At 43.3% G+C, this 21,026-nt stretch overlaps 1 protein-coding gene across 1 annotated transcript; it reads left to right on the forward strand.

The window, feature by feature from the left end:
• Positions 1-19,017: 19,017 nt before the first annotated feature.
• Positions 19,018-20,816, forward strand: LOC308051923 (cyclin-dependent kinase 4 inhibitor B-like; the record flags this gene model as incomplete). Its single annotated transcript, XM_080362579.1, has 2 exons — positions 19,018-19,158; positions 20,553-20,816. 2 exons carry the CDS (start codon positions 19,018-19,020, stop codon positions 20,814-20,816), a joined length of 405 nt encoding a protein of 134 aa, XP_080218705.1.
• Between the last annotated feature and the right edge of the window lie 210 nt (positions 20,817-21,026).

The following is a 21,026-nucleotide window of genomic DNA, read 5'->3' on the forward strand; positions in this document are numbered from 1 at the left end:
GAAAAGCTCTAAGGGAAAGGATTGAGAATAACCCCCCCTTAACCACACGTTTTACCTGATTATATCAATGGAATCAATCCCTTTGAACTCCACTGGCTACAGGGAAAAAGCACTTAGCTCCACTTCTGAGAACCACAGACCTGTCTCAGGACCTTCTCATACCCTCTTTTACCAGACACACTCTTTTAGGAGATGAGAAGGAAAACATAGTTCTCCCTTTTCTCCCTATCTCTTACTTGGTGGTCCAAACAGGGGAAGATCCTGGAAGAGATGTCCCTGGATTTGGGTCACTCCAGTGCCTGAAAGAATGCTACAAAAGGACTAAGCAGCCCTAGAATATCTCACTTAGCATGCTACCACAGCCAAGCCTAGCTAGTATACCTGGGTGTACTGAAGTAAAACCACCCAGGTACAGTCACTGAATGCTGCTGATCACAGGAAAGGTGGTTACGTATCCATCCCTGATCACATATCAGGTATGAGCATCTGATCTGAGCAGGCAAGTTTGCCATAAACACCCCTGAATCTGACAAAAACACCTGGAGTCCTGTAACCAACAGATTATTTCCTATTTTGTAGCAAGAATTTCATAAGAAATTGCATGAAGAATGATGACCCAGCATGGTGACCCAGGTATGGTATGTAACAAGCCAGAGTACTAATAACTCAATGAAGTGCAGGAACCTGCTCAGAAACTGTCAATGTTTTGGTTACTTCTCCAGTGGTAGCTGTAGACTTTCCAATAGACCAACAACAGCAATGCTGTGGTTTCCTCCTGGCCAGTGGAAGTCTACAGAAACAGTGTATTGAGACAGGACTCCTTTGTCTCTGACCAGAGTCATGTCTTTCAACATAGAGAGAGAGCAAAGGTACTTACAAATTCCTCGTTAATCCTTCCAACAACTCCTCTGAAACACAAATGAGCACATGCAACTAACACAATAAATTCCAAGTGAGCAATTTGTTCAATGCCACAGAACAACTGGTGGACTGTTTCATTATTGTTTAATTACTATCTCTTTTTATGGCAAAATGAAGCAGGATGGCCCACAAGTAGTAAATGACCTAAGTCACTACACTCAACATTGTATTTGAAGATTTCTTCTTGTTCTGTTCAAGCTGCTCTTTCAGATATGTAGAAATGTGTTGCTGGCACTTTTAAAATAGATGAAATAAACTAAGAAATTGAAATGCAAGACTCTGTAGCATCCTGAATTTTATGCATTAAGAGATGATTGATAAAATCTTTAGGTGGGAAACAGTAGGTTGGATCCATAGCCTGGGCCCACTGGCTTAAGTCTATGTTAAACTCCACCACAGTTTACACCAACTGGGAGTCTGTGCAGTGTTCTGCAGTGACACAACCACTTCTACTTTGTCCACGAGCACAACCTTGACACATTTTACTCACCACCATGAGTAATTTTTCTCGGCATATGGATGCACCAAAATTTATGATTCAGATCAAGATTGTCACCATATTTACTCAGCTGTGATTGCAAGCCCAGCTGCCAACAGAGATAAGAAGAGGGATTAATTCCGGTCTCCCTCATACGGGTACAGGAGCCAGAAGGGAGACAAGGCTACAAAGAAAGTAGCACTCCACTCTCCAGAGCAACTCAAAAGGAGAAGAAGGTGTTTCTGGCTCATATCGTGTTGTCATCCGCCCACTGAGTAATGCATGCTCTAATAACCCTGACTGCGCTACTGGTGTATCTAAAATGTGTGGAAAACATGGGATTTAAGTTGGACTGGACCATTTTCACAGCAACTACTAAAGTGGATTCTCTGAAGAGCCAAAACTTGTTATTCCAGCCCATTTTCAGAAATAATTTGACCTATAATCTGGTTTCTAGTTTTTGAAGTTCCTCTCCTTCCAGCTGTACCACCAAAGGTCCTCCAAAATGAAACAATGACAGCAAAAGGAAAAGTACAATGAGTTATAAGAGGGAGAGAGAGAGAGAAACACAGTTTCACAAAAAAACTTGTGAGAAGAAAGCTTTAAAAAAGGAAAAAGGGTCAGAAACCTGTCTTTTCTCTTAAGTGAACTGATCACTTTCAAAGCCAGCATATGAAAAACATCTTCTTTCCTGTTTGCCACTCATTGTGACAAATTTTACAGTTCTTTGTTTTAGGGTGTTTTACAGAGTATGAAAGCAAAAATGAGAGAGACTTTAATGCTGGGGCTTCAGGAGTAAAATTTGTACGTGCCAGTTTCCAAAAGCAGATGGTGAATTTGGGCACTCTTCTGAGTACTGACAAGGCATGATTTTGCCAGAGCCCTGAGCATGTACAAGTCAGTAATGAACTAGGAAACACAGCAGAATATAGCCATTGATAGAAAGAGAGGAGACAACACCCTGTGCTATGTGATGTCTTGACAAAAAGGGAGCCCTCAAATTTGGAGGTGGAACCTGCCATGCAGTTTTGTGGTCTACAATATCTGACCTCAAGATCTTGCAGACTAAAGACATTTTTTATGAGAATACCAGCACATGTGGTAACTCCAGGCACTCAGAAAAAATCATCAGATTCAGCTCTCCCACACCAAATCACATCACTGCTGTTGCCCTAAATTAAAAAGGTGTTTGTTATGGATTCCAGCTCCCCTGCTGACAAATCCTTTGCCCCTTCTGCATCTGAACCCCACCAAGGGCTAAATCCAAGAATGACTGCTGAATAAAGGCATTTTGAACACACACAATGAGCATTTTGTTTAAACCATTTAAGACATATTTTACAATAAATCTTTTCATTATCAGAGGCATTTTAAAAATGTTTCGCCTTTGGTCACAGTTTACAGATTCACTGTGTACAGTATTAAGTTTGGTATTTGATGGACAACACAGTCTTTTTTTTCTTTTTGTCTTTTTTTTTTTTAATGCTTAATCGTTTTTAAACCACCCCATGTAGCTAGAGAGGACCAAAAGGGATAAGTAAACATTTTTTGTAAATAGTATAGTTCTCATATTGAATCGTATTTCAGTATGCAATATGTTCTTTCTCAGAATAGGAAGTCAAGTGACAATATTTATATGGATACAAATGCTTTGTAGTGTTGATTTCTTTATGGTGTTTCCCTGTGAGTTGTTTGGTTTGGGTTTTTTTTAAGAGAGAATCATACAATCATTTAGGTTGCAAGTCACCCTCAATATCATCGAGTCCAGCCATAACCCAACTCTGTCACTGAACCATGTCCCTAAGAGCCTCATCTACACCCCTTTTAAACACCTCTAGGGATAGTGACTCCAGCACTTTCCTGAGCAGCCTGTTCCACTGCTTCACAACCCTTTCCCTGAAGAATTTTTTCCTACTGTCCAAGTGAAACCCTTGGATGGATCCCATCTGGCCCCATAGACTTGTGCATGTCTAAGTGGCATAGCAGGTTGCTCACCATTTCCCCTGGGATTATTTGACTTCATTCTGATTCCTGTCCCTGTCTTCCTACTCAGGGGGCTGGGTACTCCAAGAACAACTGCTCTTACTGTTAAAGACTGAGGCAAAGAAGGCATTTAGTACCTCAACCTTCCCCTTATTCTCTGTCGCTATGATTCCACCCTCATCCACCACAGGGTGGAGATTCTCCTTAGCACTCCTTTTGTTGCTGATGTATTTATAGAAACGTTTTTTGTTCCTTTTTACAGCAGGAGCCAGGCTAAGCTCTAATTGGGCTTTGGCCCTTCTAATGTTCTCTCTACATAACTTCACGGTACCCTTGTATTCCTCTTGAGTCACCTATCTCTTCTTACAAAGTTTATAAATTCACCTTTTATTTCAGAGTTCCAGCCAAAGTTCTCTGTTCAGATACACCGGTACTCTTCCTCACCAGCTTGTCTTTCAGCACATGGGGCAGCCTGCTCCTGTGCCTCTAAGATTTCCTTCTTGAAGAGGGAGCAGCCTTCCTGCACTCCTTTGTCGTTCAGGACTGCCTTCCAAGGGACTCCGCCAACCAGCCTCCTAAACAGATCAAATGTCTGCCCTTCGGAAGTCCAAGGTAGCCATTATGCTGACTGCCCTCCTTATTTGTCCAAGAACAGAAAACCCAATCATTTAATGATCACTATGCCCAAGGCAACCTCCAACCATGCATTAACCATGAATTCTCTTTGTGTGCTCTAAAGGACAGCTGTGACATGCCCTTGGAAACATTTTTCTTTAACATACATTCAACTAAAAAATATATGCTTTTGAGATGGGCACAGACCAATAGTCCATTATGGCACTGGTCTTACAAAATATATTTCCTGTACAGTGTTTTATTTTTTATAGTCATACAGTGTCCCACCAATCTTGCTTGCAGAAGAAAGCCTGGTTTGCTGGAACCAGCCATAGTACAAATAGAAACCATTTATTAGACTTCAAAACATATAGTCAGTTTACCTGTCTGCTGAGATTTTCATGCCCTGTTACTGCAAATCACAATAAAGACAAACTCCAAACTCAGCTCCTAGTGAGGACCTCCTCTAGGCTGCAAAATTCCATGGCCATCCTAGGACTCTGCTTAGAAATAATAATATGAACTTACGAGTATCAAAACTGTCTCCTTTTCAGGAAGATCTAACACCAAAGTGACTCGGTTGAAAACTCTGCCTGCTGATGCAAAACCTATGATGAGTTAGTAGAAGAACCATATTTTCCTGTATGTGAGGTCTTCCTCATGCTAAAAAAAAAAAGAAAAAAAAAAGAAAGGGACTCCCTCCCATATCTCATTCTTCATATTAAACCTGACCCAGCAATGACTTCCTCAACAAAGGCATCTGACCTAAAGGTGCTGGGAAGGAATACAAGGTTACAGCCACCTCCTGATCTGCTTATGACTCCTTTACTCATGATTTCACCCCACATTCTCTAGGAAGTTAATTTATCATCTATTGACTTCTAAAAAGTGAATCTATCACATTTTCATACTGAGCAGGCTGTATTTTTCCTCTTCTCTTCAGTGGCAAGCTGAACATTACCTCTCCTGTATAGCTATCACAAGAGGCTAGTGAGTTTCATCACACCAGAAAAGCAGCAGACTGTAATGCAGATAGAGGGGCACCTCTGCAGTGTATACATGCTCTCAGACTTACTTTAGGTGATCCTTAGCTAATGTGGGTACAGGAAATAATTAATTTGCAGCAGCATAACACTGAGTACTAAGAAATTGAAAGCACTTTCAATCTGACTTCAAGAATTGGGCAAGATAGCTCAAGGTAATGCAAGTATGTCTGCATATGTTCAGTGATGCTGTGTGGAGGTGTCCTGAAATGCCTGGTGCTGCCATGAGGTACCTACTTTTGCAAGCACAATCACTCAGCATTGCTCCTTGCTGCTCTGCAATTACCTGGATACAGACACTTTTGCTGCTGCACAGAGTGGTACTGATCAGCCATAGATCTGGCCAACCCCAATGGACACGAACCTCAATAAATAGTGTAGAGCAAACAAGGGTGTGAAGCTGCATGTTCCTCTTCCACAGACAGGGAAGCTTCATTTAATTCCTGCCAGTTAGACAGTATCATGGAGTAGGAGACCAACCAAAAGCTGTCACCTGAGCTTGCCCCGCTGTGTTTGCACCTTCCTCAGCTTCTGCAAGTGAGCAAGTGCCTGTAGGCACTTGCCTGTGAGGCAAAGTACTTCCCATTTGTTGTTGTTTGTTGGTATGTCAGTTGCAGTAATATTTGGAGATCCCATGGTGTCAAACAATTAATAGATGCTATAGAGTCTCCTTGTGTGTGAGGCCCTTGTGTGTAAGGCTGATGTCATCTAATGAGGTCATTGAAAAAACTCAGGTCAGATATACTCTGACCCCAGTTAGTCATCCTCTAATATTAGTCACTTATCAGAGAAGTCATGAAACGTTTCAGAATGTGGAGACAGTGTACTGTTTATTAACTTTTATTCCAAATTATTTTGTAAACAGTATAACAATGAGCTTTGGGAAAAAATTTTAGTTCTTTAAAGCCACTGAGTCACTATAGCTTCTATTTAGAAATCTTCAAATGAGGCTTCAACATCTTTTAGTACAATGAAATCAGGGGAAATTTAGCGAATGTGGCAAACTGGTCTTACATCCATGTCTGTACATTTTGTAGCAGCAACCACAGGGTATTTCACTGTGCTTCGGTTTGTACATGTCTCCAAGGAGCAAGTGCTTCGAAGAGCTCTAATTAATGAGACCTAACTTCTGCTCTGCTACATCAGCTTGAACCCGTGGCCCATGGATGGGACTCTTTTCTTTAACTAGGTCAGTTCACTAAAACAAATGCATGATCTGAAAACAGGGAGCTGACCTTGTCAAGAAATGACTGCTGGGCTGAAACTTCACTTTGCGGTTCCAGCAGTGCTTGAAGATTCATGCCTACAGATAGCTGAGGGTGTCTTACCCACAAAACACTTTATGCACATGACTCTATGGAGATTCATCTCCTTACCAGCATAGGTCTTGCTTGAACAAGTATTATGGTGTGAGTTGTTCAGCCACACTCAAGGCTCTATATTTAGGCAAAATAGAGTTTTAGTCATCCCCCAAACTCTCAGTACTGGAACCACAGTGAATGGAAAGAATCCAAATATGGGACACAGATTTTCTCCTATATTGCAAGATCCAGGAAACAGGCAATGAGGTTATGAGGTTCTGCCTCTTGCTCCCAAGCTGCTAAGACTCTTGCAGACAACCATTACTTTGAATTAGACATCTCAGCAAGTGTCCCTGCATTCTCAACTTCACAAAGGGACGTATAGGCATGGTAGAAATGAGCATAGCAAACAGAAATTTGAGAGAACAAGTTAAAAGTGCTTACTGAAATTGGTTCTCTTTAGAGGTCAGTTCTTTGTAAGCAAGGTCCTGTTATGTAAACCATGATTTATGTAAGAGAAGACTATCTGGATGCCTGTGATCCTGGTCTAGTAGTTGCTTTGTGTCTTAATAAAATAAGACATACCACAAGGGACTACATGTTCTACAAAGGACCAATGATGCTGCAGGAATAAAAGGCAACAATATTTGTTCTCTGAATTCCTTTTCTTTCATTGCCCTTTTTCTAGTATTTGCTGTTTGGTATTTGCAGTTCCCTTTCTTCCATTTTCATTCTCTTTTCTTCTCTCTTCCATTATTTTATGTTTCCCATTCCTCGCAGCAATCACTCTCATTTCCATCTGCACCTTGCCTTGTGGCCTCATACTGAACAGGAGATCTCCTGAACTTTCCGTCTGCTGATCTAAAGCTAGTACATGCCAGAAGCATCAGGTCATGCAAGGCTCAAAAACAAGGAGATACAAATTAAACCTGAGGGTTCTAGTAAGAGGGAAGGATGAATTCTGGTTTTGTCTAGTGAGGGCTGTTTTTTTCTGCATCTTAGGAACTAGACAGCAGTAACAAGTGTCAGGACTACTAAAATATGCAGAGAGAGGCATTATCTCTTTTACCGGCATAGAAGAGTACAGCACTCTTAGACTCTTTTCCAGATATGCAAAAGCTTTGCAAACATAGAGGCACAGCACACCATTTACTGAGATTTCCTAAAGGAATTCAGTCACTGCTGGATTCTGGGTTTCTTTTTGCAGATCCCCCACAGGCATCAAACCTCAGGCTGACATTTCAGGCTGCTCCATAGCCAGTGGCAGGTATGGAGCAGCGCAGCCCCCCAGCCCCCCAAACAGCTGCACTTCCTCTAGGCGGCAAACATACCTCTCCTAAAATTCACATTGAGGTGAGCAACTCGACTCCGACATTGCATTTGGCAGCTTTTCTATGGGTTATTACAACTGGAAGAGGGGGTGGAAAATAAAAGCAGGTCTGCTGCCCTGGCAGGGAGTGAGGCTGCGATCTCTGCAGGGGCATGGCTGGGCAGCAGGTGGGAGATGGGACACCGTGTTTGCCATTCCCGATAAAAGCAATGCATGCAAAGAGTAAAGGTCATTATCAAGCAGAACACTTTTGGAAAAATGCCATTGGCTTTGAAACCTGTGGTAGCACATGGAAACGGTGCAAACTTTTAAATAAAGTCAGACTTTAAAAAGTGGATATTCGAGTATGGCAACTGCTTGGAGAGTACAGAAAAGCCTAATTCTGCTCCAGAGCAGCCTGGTGTCTCTCACAGATGTGGAGAGGTGACTATCAGCCTCAAAAGCAGGAGTCATGTCTGCTGGGGCTAGAGTGTGCCAAACACTTTTGTGTGTGCTGCCCATGCCTGGTCTGGTTTTGCAGCCCACGTGGTCAGAGTTACATCTGTCACAGATGTGACCTCTGTCCCTCTGCTACTCACATGAAAAGTGGTGTCTCATTGCTTGCAGCCATTACCCTCATATGAATGGCACATTTGCCACACATCTCATTTCTCCATTACTGTGAGCTGCTGTCTTGCAGATGCCTTGTTAACCACTGCCTTGCTGTACTCTTGGAGGTCCTGGTTCTTACTCCTGACACCAAATTCAACTGTTAGATTTTTTTTTTTTTGGGGGGAGGGGGGAAGATAAAACCAAATAAGCAAAGAGGCATATTATATTTTTTCTTAAAGGCTTTATTCATACAGCACTCACAGTAGCGGTGCTCTGCTTTACTGTCACCTCTAAGCAACACCACGGATTTAATTAGTAACATATAAATCTAGGATGGCCACTGGTCACAATGCAACATGTGCCATATAGATATGCCTACAACCAGAAAATGCAGAAGGATAAAGTTATGATGATAAGGAATAGTTCTCCAAGTCTTCCAAGATTCTCCAGCTTCTAATCACTGACCATTAAGCAACAATTTTTTTATCTTTTAAAATTTGTTCTCAAAACCCACATAAAACTTTGCTAGTCAGAAGTTCTCCCCCTTCAGCTGAACAGATGGAGAACCTATGCCCAGCACAACATGTGGAGGAAGTCCTGAAATGCATTGTAGACACCTGAAAACACCATCAAGCAGCACCAGCCTGCTCTTGGGAGGCCAGCTCTCCACCAGCTGCAGCAGCTGGCACCCCAGGGTTTTCTACCTGCCTGTTTGGTAGAGTCACTGCCTCAGAGTCCAGCCAGGGGGGCTGCAGCAAACCTGATGAAAGAAGACATGACAAGCAAACTTCGCCTGTGACACGAATGTCCAGTCTCTGCAAAGGAGGCTGTGCTGCCAGCTGCAGAAACCTTGTTACCCTCAATGAGGAGCCAGACAGGGACCTGCATCTCGCATAACAGATTTTTGCTGTGGAAGTAACAGAAGAAGAGATCCTGAGCTGTGAAATGTTAGAGTTTAAAGGGCGCAGTCAATGTGCAGAGTATGATGAAGCAGATGTGCTGCATTAGTACATTAAGAATCATAGCAAGATTGCACACAGCCTGGAATATGTATTGAGCACAGTAGCAACAAGTCACGGAAAGAAAAAAGGGAGGAAAACCAAAACCAAACAAACAAAAAACACAACTCAGCTGCTTTATTGTAAATAAAGCCTTTTTTTTCTTTTTTTTTCAGTAGAAACAAATGTTTTCAATCACATTCCACTCCTAAATAAAATCTGGAGGTGAATACGTACAGCTTTATAAAGGACTGCACAGTGGTTAGAGGTATCTGAGACTATAGGAATGGTAACTAGAGTGCATATGTGCTGTGACAGGTGGGCACAGTGCCATTGCAGCAGCAACAGAAAGCAAAACACCTGTGTTTCCTAGGCAATCACATTTTTTGTCAATATGTAACTTGAAAACAAACATATGCTCAAATGTACTTGATAGCATTCACCATAGTCTGTCCCAAAAAAACCCCAGGACAGCGTGTGATAATTTGCTGTAGCACACATGGCAGCTTGCACTGCAGCATCAGCAGGCACAGCAAAAGCAACAGATTAGCGGTATCCTCCATGCACAGCAGCTGGTTCTGCTGACTACTCAGCCTCTGCAGGAAGGCAATGAGGGACTCAGAAGCTACCCCTGCCTCTGAAGCAGGATGCCACTAACAGGTTGTTTGGCATCACAAATCATCCTGAGCTGCTTTTGTTCACAGAAAAAAACATGCATACCCACACAGAGTGCCAAACCCACTGTCTTGAGCACCCTCTGTGGCTTACAGCCAGGAAAATCAGCTTTAGTGGGATTAATTTTACAAAAGGGAGTGGCAGTATAGACCAATGCTTATAACTAATCAAGTTATATGGAAATACAAAGAGGCATATTGTAATATAACAGCATGAGAAACAAGGCTAGTCAGGTAACTCTTTTTAAGAGAGTATCTTGAGGTTGTACTCAGTGAGCGGTCTGCTGTCACCTTGCAAATGGGATCTCCAGAGTCATGGTGCCTCTTCCACCATGAGAAGACTTGTTGATAAAGAAAGATCACTCAACACACGTTTCTCAACAGAATTGTTCTTAGATAAGGAGTACTATAAATTTTTTTTTTGGGAAGCACTGCATACATAAGATGTTTAAAATGCATTATGATACAAGTTTAACATGCTTTACCACTAAAATAAAATTAAAATAATTTTTAAAAAAATATGCCGAAGTGAAGTTTTAATTACAGAAATGTTAACACCTTATCCAGTCTAACAAAAAAAGGATAAATTACAAATAGCAGAGATCTCCTCAGGTAGAAAGAGTTTAATTCTAAACCATGTCATAACATGCTCTCCTTATTGCTTAAAACTGCCAAAGCTATACACATATTATAAAACAAAGCTATACATATGTTATAAAACGTCCCATTCTGTTTAACGAGATTATCTACGCATTACTTAAATCACCAGAATGCCAGGATTGCCAAGTCATAAATTTTAAGTTATTTTAAAACATTTTGTGTGAAGACACTCTGATGTTGCTGAGCTTGTCTTAAAACATTTGATACTATAACACACTTATTGTTGTATCTATTCACATTTCACTGACCTTTTTATAAATTACAAGGTAAGTGTCTTTGATTATTTTATGCATCTGTGTTCTCATCTTAAAAATAAACCCACCATATCTTAAGTCCAAGGTGAGGGGCTTTTTGAAACCAACAGAGTATCAAGGTAGGCCTTTCCCGAACACATCGTGTCTCCTTGCTTATCCATAATTATGACAAGCTAAGGATGATAAAAGTGTTTCTATAACTTAATTTTTGATTTAGAGATTCTTATATAGAAAACTTCATCAATGAGGGATAAAATATTTGTACACATGTAACACCAGGTTTGATTGCCTGATTAGTCTTGTTTTAATGTGGGACATTGTAACTTTCACTATCAATCAGCTGCTCTACAGACCTAATCATAACACAAGCGTCCCCTGAAATAAGTTGAACTGAAAAGAGTCTTACCAATCAAACAGGTAATTTAGCTGTGTCCAAATGCATAGAAAATATATACTTCAACTTACAACGCATGAATCAGAAACATCACTAAATACGAAGTGGAGCACAGAGGGAGAATAAATCATGCCTTAGAAATGTAGGGAAGACTTAACAGTACATGATTCACCCAGTATAAACATTTCAGCAGCGAGTATGAACTCTACAAAGCATTGGTTGCGTGGACAGATACTGCACACGTAATATACACTCAACGTTTTACTGAAGCTTATTTTACTTGCAAGCAAGTTAGCTGGATTGTGGCTCTTATCTGGTAGGTTACTGTATAAAAAGACCAGCAGAAAAGTAAAGGAATCCAAATGCGGAACACCATCCCATTATTAGTCATACAGAAGTACTGAATACCTTCAATCAGATCTACTGCATTCCCCTTCCCCACAGTTTTGGCCTTGATTCAGGCTCAGACTCAAACCTCATCCCTCAGCCTTCACTCTGCCTCTGGAGCTGCCAGCTGGTAGCTTTGGCAGTGTACCCTCTGGCTGTAGCGAACACTTTAAAACAGATTTGTTAAGAAAGAAAGAGAAAAAATAGCCCATATTCAGCAGTGGAATGCAAGCTAGACAGAAATTAAAACTTCACCCTGTACTTTTTTCTCTCCTGTACCATCCCTCTGCAGCACAGAAAACTACACTTCTGCCTGCTGAACAGTGGGGTTTGACCCAAGCCTCAGATGTCAACTGCATCTCTGTGTTTTCATCTTCTAGCCATTGAAAAAGGACTTTGAATGACAAATACTAAAACACAAACCCAATGGGCAGACTTTTTTGGATATTTAAAAGACATCAGGTAAACTTGGAAGGTAAGTTACTTTCCAAAGACTTTTCGGAGTTAACATCTCCCTTTATTTAGAAGGCTGTAAGGCCTGGAGAATGAGGGAAATTATGACATGCCAAGAGGCAAGGAACTGAAAGTTCAACATCTGAAAGGAAACTGGCTGAGGAATTGAAAATACTGTTCTAGTTTTCAACTAAACACTTACTTCTAGCATTTAATCAATGCTCTAGAGAAAGAATACTGTGGTTAGAGTCAAACTATTTCTCCACTGTTCTGATGAATTTTTTAGTACTTTGTTGTGTCCAGTCTGGGGAGTGACATCCTGCTTACTGCCCAGTTTCTGGGCTTATGTCATCAGGTAAAAGAAATGTCTTAGCTTTTTGTAATAGGTTTCAAAACACAACACCAGGAACTGATATAATTAATAGACAAGCTAAAGATCATCAAAATATTTGGGTTTTATAGTGTGATAATCTAAAACATATTATATGGTGACTCATGGCTTTGGCTTTATAACAGCTGGACTAACAATACTCAAACTCCTTATACCCTCAGTAGACTGCCAGCCAGCTTGGGAAGATCAGGTTTGGTATTACTAACAACTGATTTTCAATATGATCTACAAATGAGAGTGGACTAGAGGGAAAGAATACTCCTAATGCCTTTCTTATCCTTAAAACTTCATAAGCTTTACAAAAGCAAGGTGAAAACTAATTGAATACTAATTATTTGCAGGTCAGTTTTTTAAAATGTCTTGACCTCCTCCCTGTGCTGCTTAACTAAAGGAAGGAAAAGTACAGCTGCCAAGAGAAAAATTCAGAAACATTCACAAAACTCTCAGCTAGCAAAGCTCGCTTTGCAATCAGCTGGTAAGAGGTCTCAATAAAAACTGAAAAAAAAAAAAAAAAGTAATGAGTCCTTTATGCGCATAGGCTCAAGTAAATCAAAATTTCATATTCCAAAATAAAATATGTTGAAATAAAGCAATAAATTGCACCACCTCCAAGCCCCCAACCCCATTTGGAATAATTTGCATCCTTGAGAATATGAGTTGACTGTAACTAGTGAATCTGTTGCCTTTGTTCCCTATGAATATGTAAATAAATAGCTATAGAGGTAGAGCAATAAATAAGAATAATTTACTACAAAATTAAATTTGATTTACAGATTCTCAGTATATCTTTGTATGCAGCTGAACTGTAGCGAGAAAGTCAGTAACTTTTAGCAGCTGAACTCAATCGCTGCAATCTTGATTAAAATAGAAAAAATTAGCACTATGTGACTGATTCCCCAATTCAATCTGATAGATGCATTACAGTTTAAGCAGAGGAATTGTTGCTAACAATGTAAATCTATATACATACCCCTGAGGACTGGATTACATGCTCTTAAAGACCTGCTCATTAGGAACTTTGTGTAATTCAGTAATATAGTCATTGATTATGGAAGATGCCTGACATCTGCCTGACATGTTAAGCACTGCTTAGCTCTCAGACAGCAGGCTCCCTTCTACAGACACTCTCAAGATGACAGTGCCCTGCAACTGCAGAACTGAAAGGCAGTGAACAGCATGCACAGTAGCTTTTACCGTTTGACTTTCTACATTGAAAACATGTCACAAATTCACTAGCCTTTCTCCTGCTGTCCCACAGGCCCATAAGCACAATTCTTACATGTGTGAGCCAAAGAGACAGAGTGATTTACTCAGCACTGTATAGTTAAGTGATGGGAACACAGTAATTATTACTGAGTTTACAAGTCATTTTGCTGCACAGATGCAACAAAAACAAGCTAGGGCTGTGCTAGTCTATGTAAACTGCAGAGCGTGTCATAGATCCTGCATTCAAGACTTTCTTTGTGTTCAGCTAACCCTTGCATACAAAGACATATAATTTTTTTTTTTTTTTAAATCAAAAAATTAGGTCTAGACAGCATATTTTCTGATGCTGTGGTTTGTCAGCATTTCCATAGTATAATACAAACCACAGAACCAAACCATTGGGACACCTGTGGATCAAGAAACTCTTTCTGGTGGAATAAAACTAAGTCCCAAATAAGAAAACCAAGGATAGCTTACAGAGAAGATAGTCCATTAGCATCTGCTTGTGTTTAGTTAACTTACAGATCTCTGACATAAAAACAGTCATTGATTTGTTTTCTAGTCTGAATGTTTCCTTTACCACTGATTCAGCTATTCTGGAATAATATTTTCTTGAAGACCCTCAAGGATGCAAATGGCATATCCAATGTGATAACCAAACATGGAAACAAGTTTCAGTATCTCTCTCACTGAATCTATAACACTTACACCTTCAGTAAGAATAACAGTGCAAGAGAGCTAGGCAAATAGCTATAAAATTGCCAGAAGTCTGCCTATGCAGTGTTTCGTAGTGCTCATGTCCACATTGTTTGAAAGAATATATAAAAAAACTGGGGGGGGGAGAGAGATAAATAAATAAATAAATAAATAAATAAATAAATAAATAAGTAGGTAAGTTCACTTCCAAAATAGTGTTATACTATTAAAAAGAGGGACAATTAAATTTGACTTAGTGCTCATACTTCCACTTGACATAAATCCAAGCCCAGTTTGTTTTTCTGTCAGATTTATTTGCATAAATATTTTGACCTGCACAAGGAATGTTAGGTCACCAGTGCTGTCTACCTTTCTCTTTCCCAAAGAAAGAGACCCAGATGAGGGAAGAACAGAACCTACTGTTCCAAACATAGCTCCCTGAGGGGTCTTAGCAGGAAGAAAATACATTTGTGACAAACCTGCCAATAACATTTTTTCCTGCCCAGTGATAACTAGCCCAATTTTTTGCCAGACCAAGTCACAGAAATTGAAGAAACAAACTTTTACACAAAGCCAGATTCTCCCCTGCTAAGCAGTAAGAAAAGGTAAGAAAATAGCCAGGGCTGGCACATAACTACTGCGAGGTGCAGTCAGTAGGGGAACTGGCCTGGGAACAGATGATATTTTTGGAAATGGAAGCCTGCTGCTCTTGCTGTCATGTTATCACCCAGGTTGAAGATTTTAAAATGTTTCTGCCTGATTTGTTTATTTGTATGGTTTTGTTTTGTTTTCAAATCATTACTGCTGTCCCCAAATACTCTTGCTATCCTACCATACTCCATTCTTCTTGGCGGACATCCCTGGTGATATCTTGCAGGAGTCAACGATGTCCAGTCTCCCCAGTGAAAAGCAATAGCATAACTGACTATGGGGATTTTTGCTAATGTTTGTACTCGCTTTATCAGAAAATGATCCACTAAGATTATCCTGCACAAAAAACTTATTGACAGTTTTTTTTCAAAATCTGAAGCTTTTTAACCTGTACTAAATTACATTTCATTGAGGCACTGAGCTTTTTTCTCTAATTGTAAAACAAGTTTGGGGAGAACTTCAATTTCTCTGCAGTCAAATCAGTGAAAACTAAGAAAATCTTCCTTTGTGGTAAGCTGCTTTTGAGTAATATTGAGCTGATTACACATTATGTGTACTAACAGTTATCTTCCTGACTCTCTTGATATTTCTCTTTTTTCATTTTCACTGTAGAAATTGGTATTATTGCAGTGCTTGTGAGGTCTATCTACTTGCCAAGTGATCTGTATTTATTTGGCATTTTGACAGTGTCTATATGTGTTTGATATAGCTGCAGTACACATTTGTAATACAGGCATGATTTAAGGTCGTTACTGCACAACTTAGCCTTGCACAATTAGCTGTGAAACCAGAAGTTGCTTTAAAGCTGCCACCAGCTGGACAGTGAAATTGTCCTTCAACCAGCAACTACAAATTCAGAGCAAAAGGAAAACACTCTCTGAGATTCCAGCTCCAAAGCAAGCAGTTTTCAACTGATATATCTTATTTTCTCTGATGGGTGGGTTTTCAGTTCTTGGTTCAGAGAATACGCATTTATGAATTTTAAAAGGTAGCCTTTTTGAGGACAGCTTTCTTTTCCTTAAGACTGTTGTGCTACATTTTTCTGAACTGCGGGAAAAATCAGGAAAGACTCATTACTTTTTAATTCATGTATGTTTGACAGTGTTACTTCTCAAGATTTGTAAGAAATGCCAGCCTCTTCTGAAAGCAGTGTGAAGGAATATTTTGGGATTTGTTTACCTTATTTACCACAAAGTGTTGGAATAGCAAGTGAGCTGAACAAATTAGTAGAAAGCCTATCTTTCTTCACACATTATTTTCATGCTTTTTGTTTGTTAAGATAACATGCCCTGCCTAAAACTTTCATAGAATTCCAGCAGACATGAACAGTTTTTCACTACCTTATGGACACGTCATTAGCATCAAAGTTCTGTTGGAATACTTTTTCTATTGCTAGTTCATGGCTGTCCTGTAGCTGAGAATCAGGATCAGTATACTGCCTCTACTGAACTGATTCTGCAACGTTGCTATTTTTTCCAGCTGCTGTCAAAATTATTTTTCAGTCCTTTTAAGGCTTCAGTGTACTTTTCACTACTCATGTGTTAACACTGTACAGTGGTCTACATATTGGTCTACATAGACTTAACCTTTCCTCCTGTTTCCTTTCTTTTACTATAGAGATCTGAAGTATCCTTATTTTTAAAAGCTTTTTAAAAACAAATTCAGGAATAAAGAAAGAAAGAGAGAAAGAAGGAAAGAGAGAAAGAGAGAAAGAGAGAAAGAAAGAAAGAGAGAAAGAGAGAAAGAGAGAGAGAAAGAGAGAAAGAAATAAAGAGAGAAAGAGAGAAAGAAAGAGAGAAAGAGAGAAAGAGAGAAAGAAAGAGAGAAAAAGAGAGAAAGAAAGAGAGACAGAGGGAAAGAGGGAAAGAGAGAAAGAGAGAGAAAGAAAGAAAGAAAGAAGAAAGAAATAAAGAAAGAAAGAAAGAAAGAAAGAAAGAAAGAAAGAAAGAAAGAAGAAGGAAAGAAAGAAAGAAAGACAAAACCCACAGAACACTAGGAAATCACCAGATTGTGTATAAATGCTCAATTATTTAACAAGAAGCAACTATTTATATCAAGAAGCTCTTTATCATGAGTAGAATTCCACTCATTTCTATGTATCTGAGCATAGAAATAGTGGCCAGTGTGAGTGAAGAAGCAGAATTTGACGCTAAGCTGATTCGATTATTGGAACATGCCAAGCGTTTAAAAAAAAAAACCCACAAGCTGAACCTTTACACAGACAGCCTTTCTTGGACACGCCTGTTAGCATTCTTCTGTTTGCTACTGGTGGAAATCGCCTGCACCATTCCGTGCTGGTAGTATAGCTGTGCTGTTCTGAAGTATGTGGCCGAGAAAGTAACTTACTTGTTTTGATAATATGTGCTAATCGTTTCAGATAAAAATGCAAGTGAATACGTTAGCAGTATGACTGGCAAAAGATTAAAAAGCAGAGAATGGCGATATGGAGTAGAATTACGATTGCGAACTTCCCAATAAAATATGCTTAGAGATCTCCCGTACCTGACAAAGGTCGCGACCGTGCGCCAGGGTGAGGAAACATCTCACTTTCACGACAATTCACAGTGAAAGAAACAAGGACACTGATAAACCTCAAGCAACAAAGTCGTGGAACACAGTTGAATGAAAAAGTGAGGAGCTCCTGCTTCCTCTGAGTCTTTGCACAACACCTTGAGCAATAAGACCCAGGAAACCTTTAACTCCCTTTGAAACACAAGCACTGTATTTATTAGTTTCACAATATTTGGTGAATCCACGAAACAACCTTAACGACGAAGAGGAAGATCGCCCACCACCACAATTTACCAAGGCTGTGAAGGGCATTTTTCCGTGTCGGCTCCGGGAAGCTTTTCCCTGGAGCGGCGGGTGACAAAGGGCGGCGGCCGCGGGGGTGTCCGGGAGGGCGGGGCTGGCCCGGCCCGGCTCGGCGCGGCGGAGCTGTCCGTGGTGCTGCCACCGCCCCGCCCCGCGCCCCCCCGCCCCACCTCTCCCGGGGTTCGAGTCTCCGCTGGGCTACCTGGGAGCCGCGCAATCCCCGTGCTGTGTTGAAGGAAAGAGTGGCCGTCCTCTGTGGCCTTTGTTTGGAGGAAGTGTTCAAAGTCTCCCCCTGGTGCATTTTTTTTAATTAAAAAAAAAAAAGAAAGAAAGATAGGAAAACCATATGTTTCGGGCTGAGGGTGGAGACGTCGCAGTCGCTGCAAGTATCTCCGTGCAGGCTTTCTGCGTTGCTGCGCCCATTGTGTGTTAGTAGGTGTGTGTGCCAACTAAAACAGCTTGGAAGAGCTGGCATTTCACCTTAGGCGAAGTGAAAGAAGCGCCGCCTCCGCCACCTCCTGCGCCTCGGGGACCGGCGGCTGTCCGGAGAGTGTTCGTGAAATAAACACTCCCTTCGCACCTACCATTTCCCCTGGCCCCTTCTCTCTTGGTGGTCAGGCACATGTTAAGACTCTCCCTTGAAGGGAGAGTCGCGGAGGGAGGAGATAAATAAATAAAAAGAAGAACAAAAAAAATGAGAGACGGCCCCGCCGCCGGACGCCTGCCCGGCAGCCCGGCCCTCTGAGGGCAGCGCAGGGCGCTCTGCCCCATCGGGGCAAGGACGAGTACGGGGCGCGGCCGCTGCGCTCCACTCCGCCGCGCTGACGGTGACACAGGCGAGGCGGGGCCGGGCCGGGCCGGGCCGGGCGGGGGCGGAGCGGCACCAGCTGTGCGGAGAAAACGAGGGGCCAGCGGTTCTGCCACGATCTTGCAGGTGGAGGCGGCCCCGGGGACGGCACCGCATAGGCACCTCTGGGTCGGGGCCAGCTCCTGCTGCCCGAGGTGCCGAGGGCCGCTCGTGGCGCGGAGCAGTGCGACCGGTCGCTCCCATGGGCAGGGCGCCCCCCGCGGGCCGCTATCGGTGCCAGCCCCGGGCACCGCGGGGAGGCCGAGCGGAGCCTGCAGCGCTCCGTGGGGCCCGGCCGTCGGCGACTGTGAGGCCAGGGCGGGCCGGGGCATGGCGCGGCAGACGGGCGGCACGGAGGCGGACGAGCTGGCCAACGCCGCCGCCCGCGGCGACCTGCAGCGCCTCAGGGAGCTGCTGGACGGCGCGGCGGACCCCAACGCCGTCAACTCCTACGGCCGGACTCCCATCCAGGTAGGGAGGCCGGGGAGGTGCGGGCGGCGGGGAGGAGACCGCGGCCCGTCCGTGCCCGAGGAGCAGCGGCGGCAGTCCCGGGGCAGCCTCCCGGCGTCGGCCGCCCACCGACGGCTGAGCTCAGCTGCTCTCGAAGCGAAGCGGCGGAGTGGTTCCTCTGGCTCTTCAGAAAAGGCAAAAGTTTATGACCGCCGCAACAGAGAGGTTTTAGTCTTAGCAACCCCTGACTCTGTTTTAACCAGCCCATAGGATGACTCAAAACCGAGAACTTTAATGCTCATCTCGCAATAAACGTGCAATGAAAACTAACGAGTCCCCTTTTCAGAAAGAATTACCCTTTCGTCATACCTCATCTTCTACTTTTATACGTCTATTAGTATTTTTCCTCTCTCATGAAAAAACGTATATGCACTGATTCTGACAATATATTCGCTGATCCTTACGAGCAGAAATATCCGAGTGCGATAGCCTTGCCTAGCAGACCATGCAGGTACACAGTTAACAGTCCTTGTGTGGCTCAGACTGCCCACATTTTACAGTTACTCGAATATATAGATAGATCTAGTGCCCAGAGGAGGAGCAGACACTAGATTTATAAAGCTGAGCTAATTTCCGAGGTAGTTCTAGCCAGCTTCTTCTTAAATTTTCAAAATAAAACGAACCTGGAATAAACGGAGAAGATATATCTAAGTTTTACAGCCAGTGCTTGCGAAACTCTTTTCTACAATATGTCGGTGCAACATTTCACTCGAAACATGTATCTGTTGCCACCCTTCGACATGTTTTTTTTTCCTGTACCTTTGCGTGGCAGGGCTTTAGCCCATGCGCTGAGTACACTACCGGGTGCGGTGAGGGAAATGCAGCTTAGAAAACAGCGAGCCCGAGGGAGGATAGCTCCCGGGGGTTTTGGTGCTGCATTGGACCAGGGCGTCAGGCTAAGAATGCGTTTTCAGCCTCTTTGGAGGGCGAGAGAAGCGCGGGCGCCGCGCTGCAGGAGAGTATGTTCCCTGCACGCAAGTGTTCGCTTGCCAGAGACCTCCTGGAAGTGTCCCGGGTGAGAGCGGGGCGGCGGCAGCCCCCGAGAGCCGGTCTATAGCCACGGCTGCGCGGTGGCCGCTGCAGAGAGGGTCGGACTTGCCCTCGGTTCCCCGAGGGTGCGCCGGGCGAGCCCCTTCCCCCGGTCCGTTTACCCCGCGGAAAAGGGGCGTTTCTCCCCGCTGCTCAAGGCTCCCGCCGCGTACCTGCTCTCCGCCGCTCGTGGCGTTTCCGGAGCTGATCTCTAGGCCCCATGCGCGGATTTTCCGCTCCTTTCCGGGGGCGATTCCCGCTCTTGCTGGGCTGAGCGAGAAAGCCTTAGCAGCGCTCCGCGGGGCTGACGCTGTCTCTCCCCGCAGGTGATGATGCTGGGCAGCCCGCGGGTGGCCGAGCTGCTGCTGCAGCGCGGAGCGGACCCCAACCGCCCCGACCCCCGCACCGGCTGCTTCCCGGCGCACGACGCGGCCCGCGCCGGCTTCCTGGAGACACTGGCGGCGCTGCACCGCGCCGGAGCGCGCCTCGACCTGCCCGACGGCCGCGGCCGCCTTCCCGTCGACGTGGCGGCGGGGGGCCCGCACGGAGTGGTGGGCCGCTACCTGCGCCACCCGCCGCCCCTCGCTTAGACTCTTGTGCGACCACTCCCCTAATTTATTATCCGCTCCCGCTTCAGGAGACTCGAAGTCGAGCATCATTCACGCGTTGTAAGTAATTCCCGGATCGCGTCTCCCGACTCGGATGAACAAAAAAACAGAGGGATACGTATTGTTTTGTACACTATACTTTGCACGTGTCTGTATGTTATCCTACACTTGAAATCTACACACCTCCACGCC

This window comes from Nesoenas mayeri, assembly GCF_963082525.1.
Source record: "Nesoenas mayeri genome assembly, chromosome: Z".
NCBI classification, from domain to species: Eukaryota; Metazoa; Chordata; class Aves; order Columbiformes; family Columbidae; genus Nesoenas; species Nesoenas mayeri.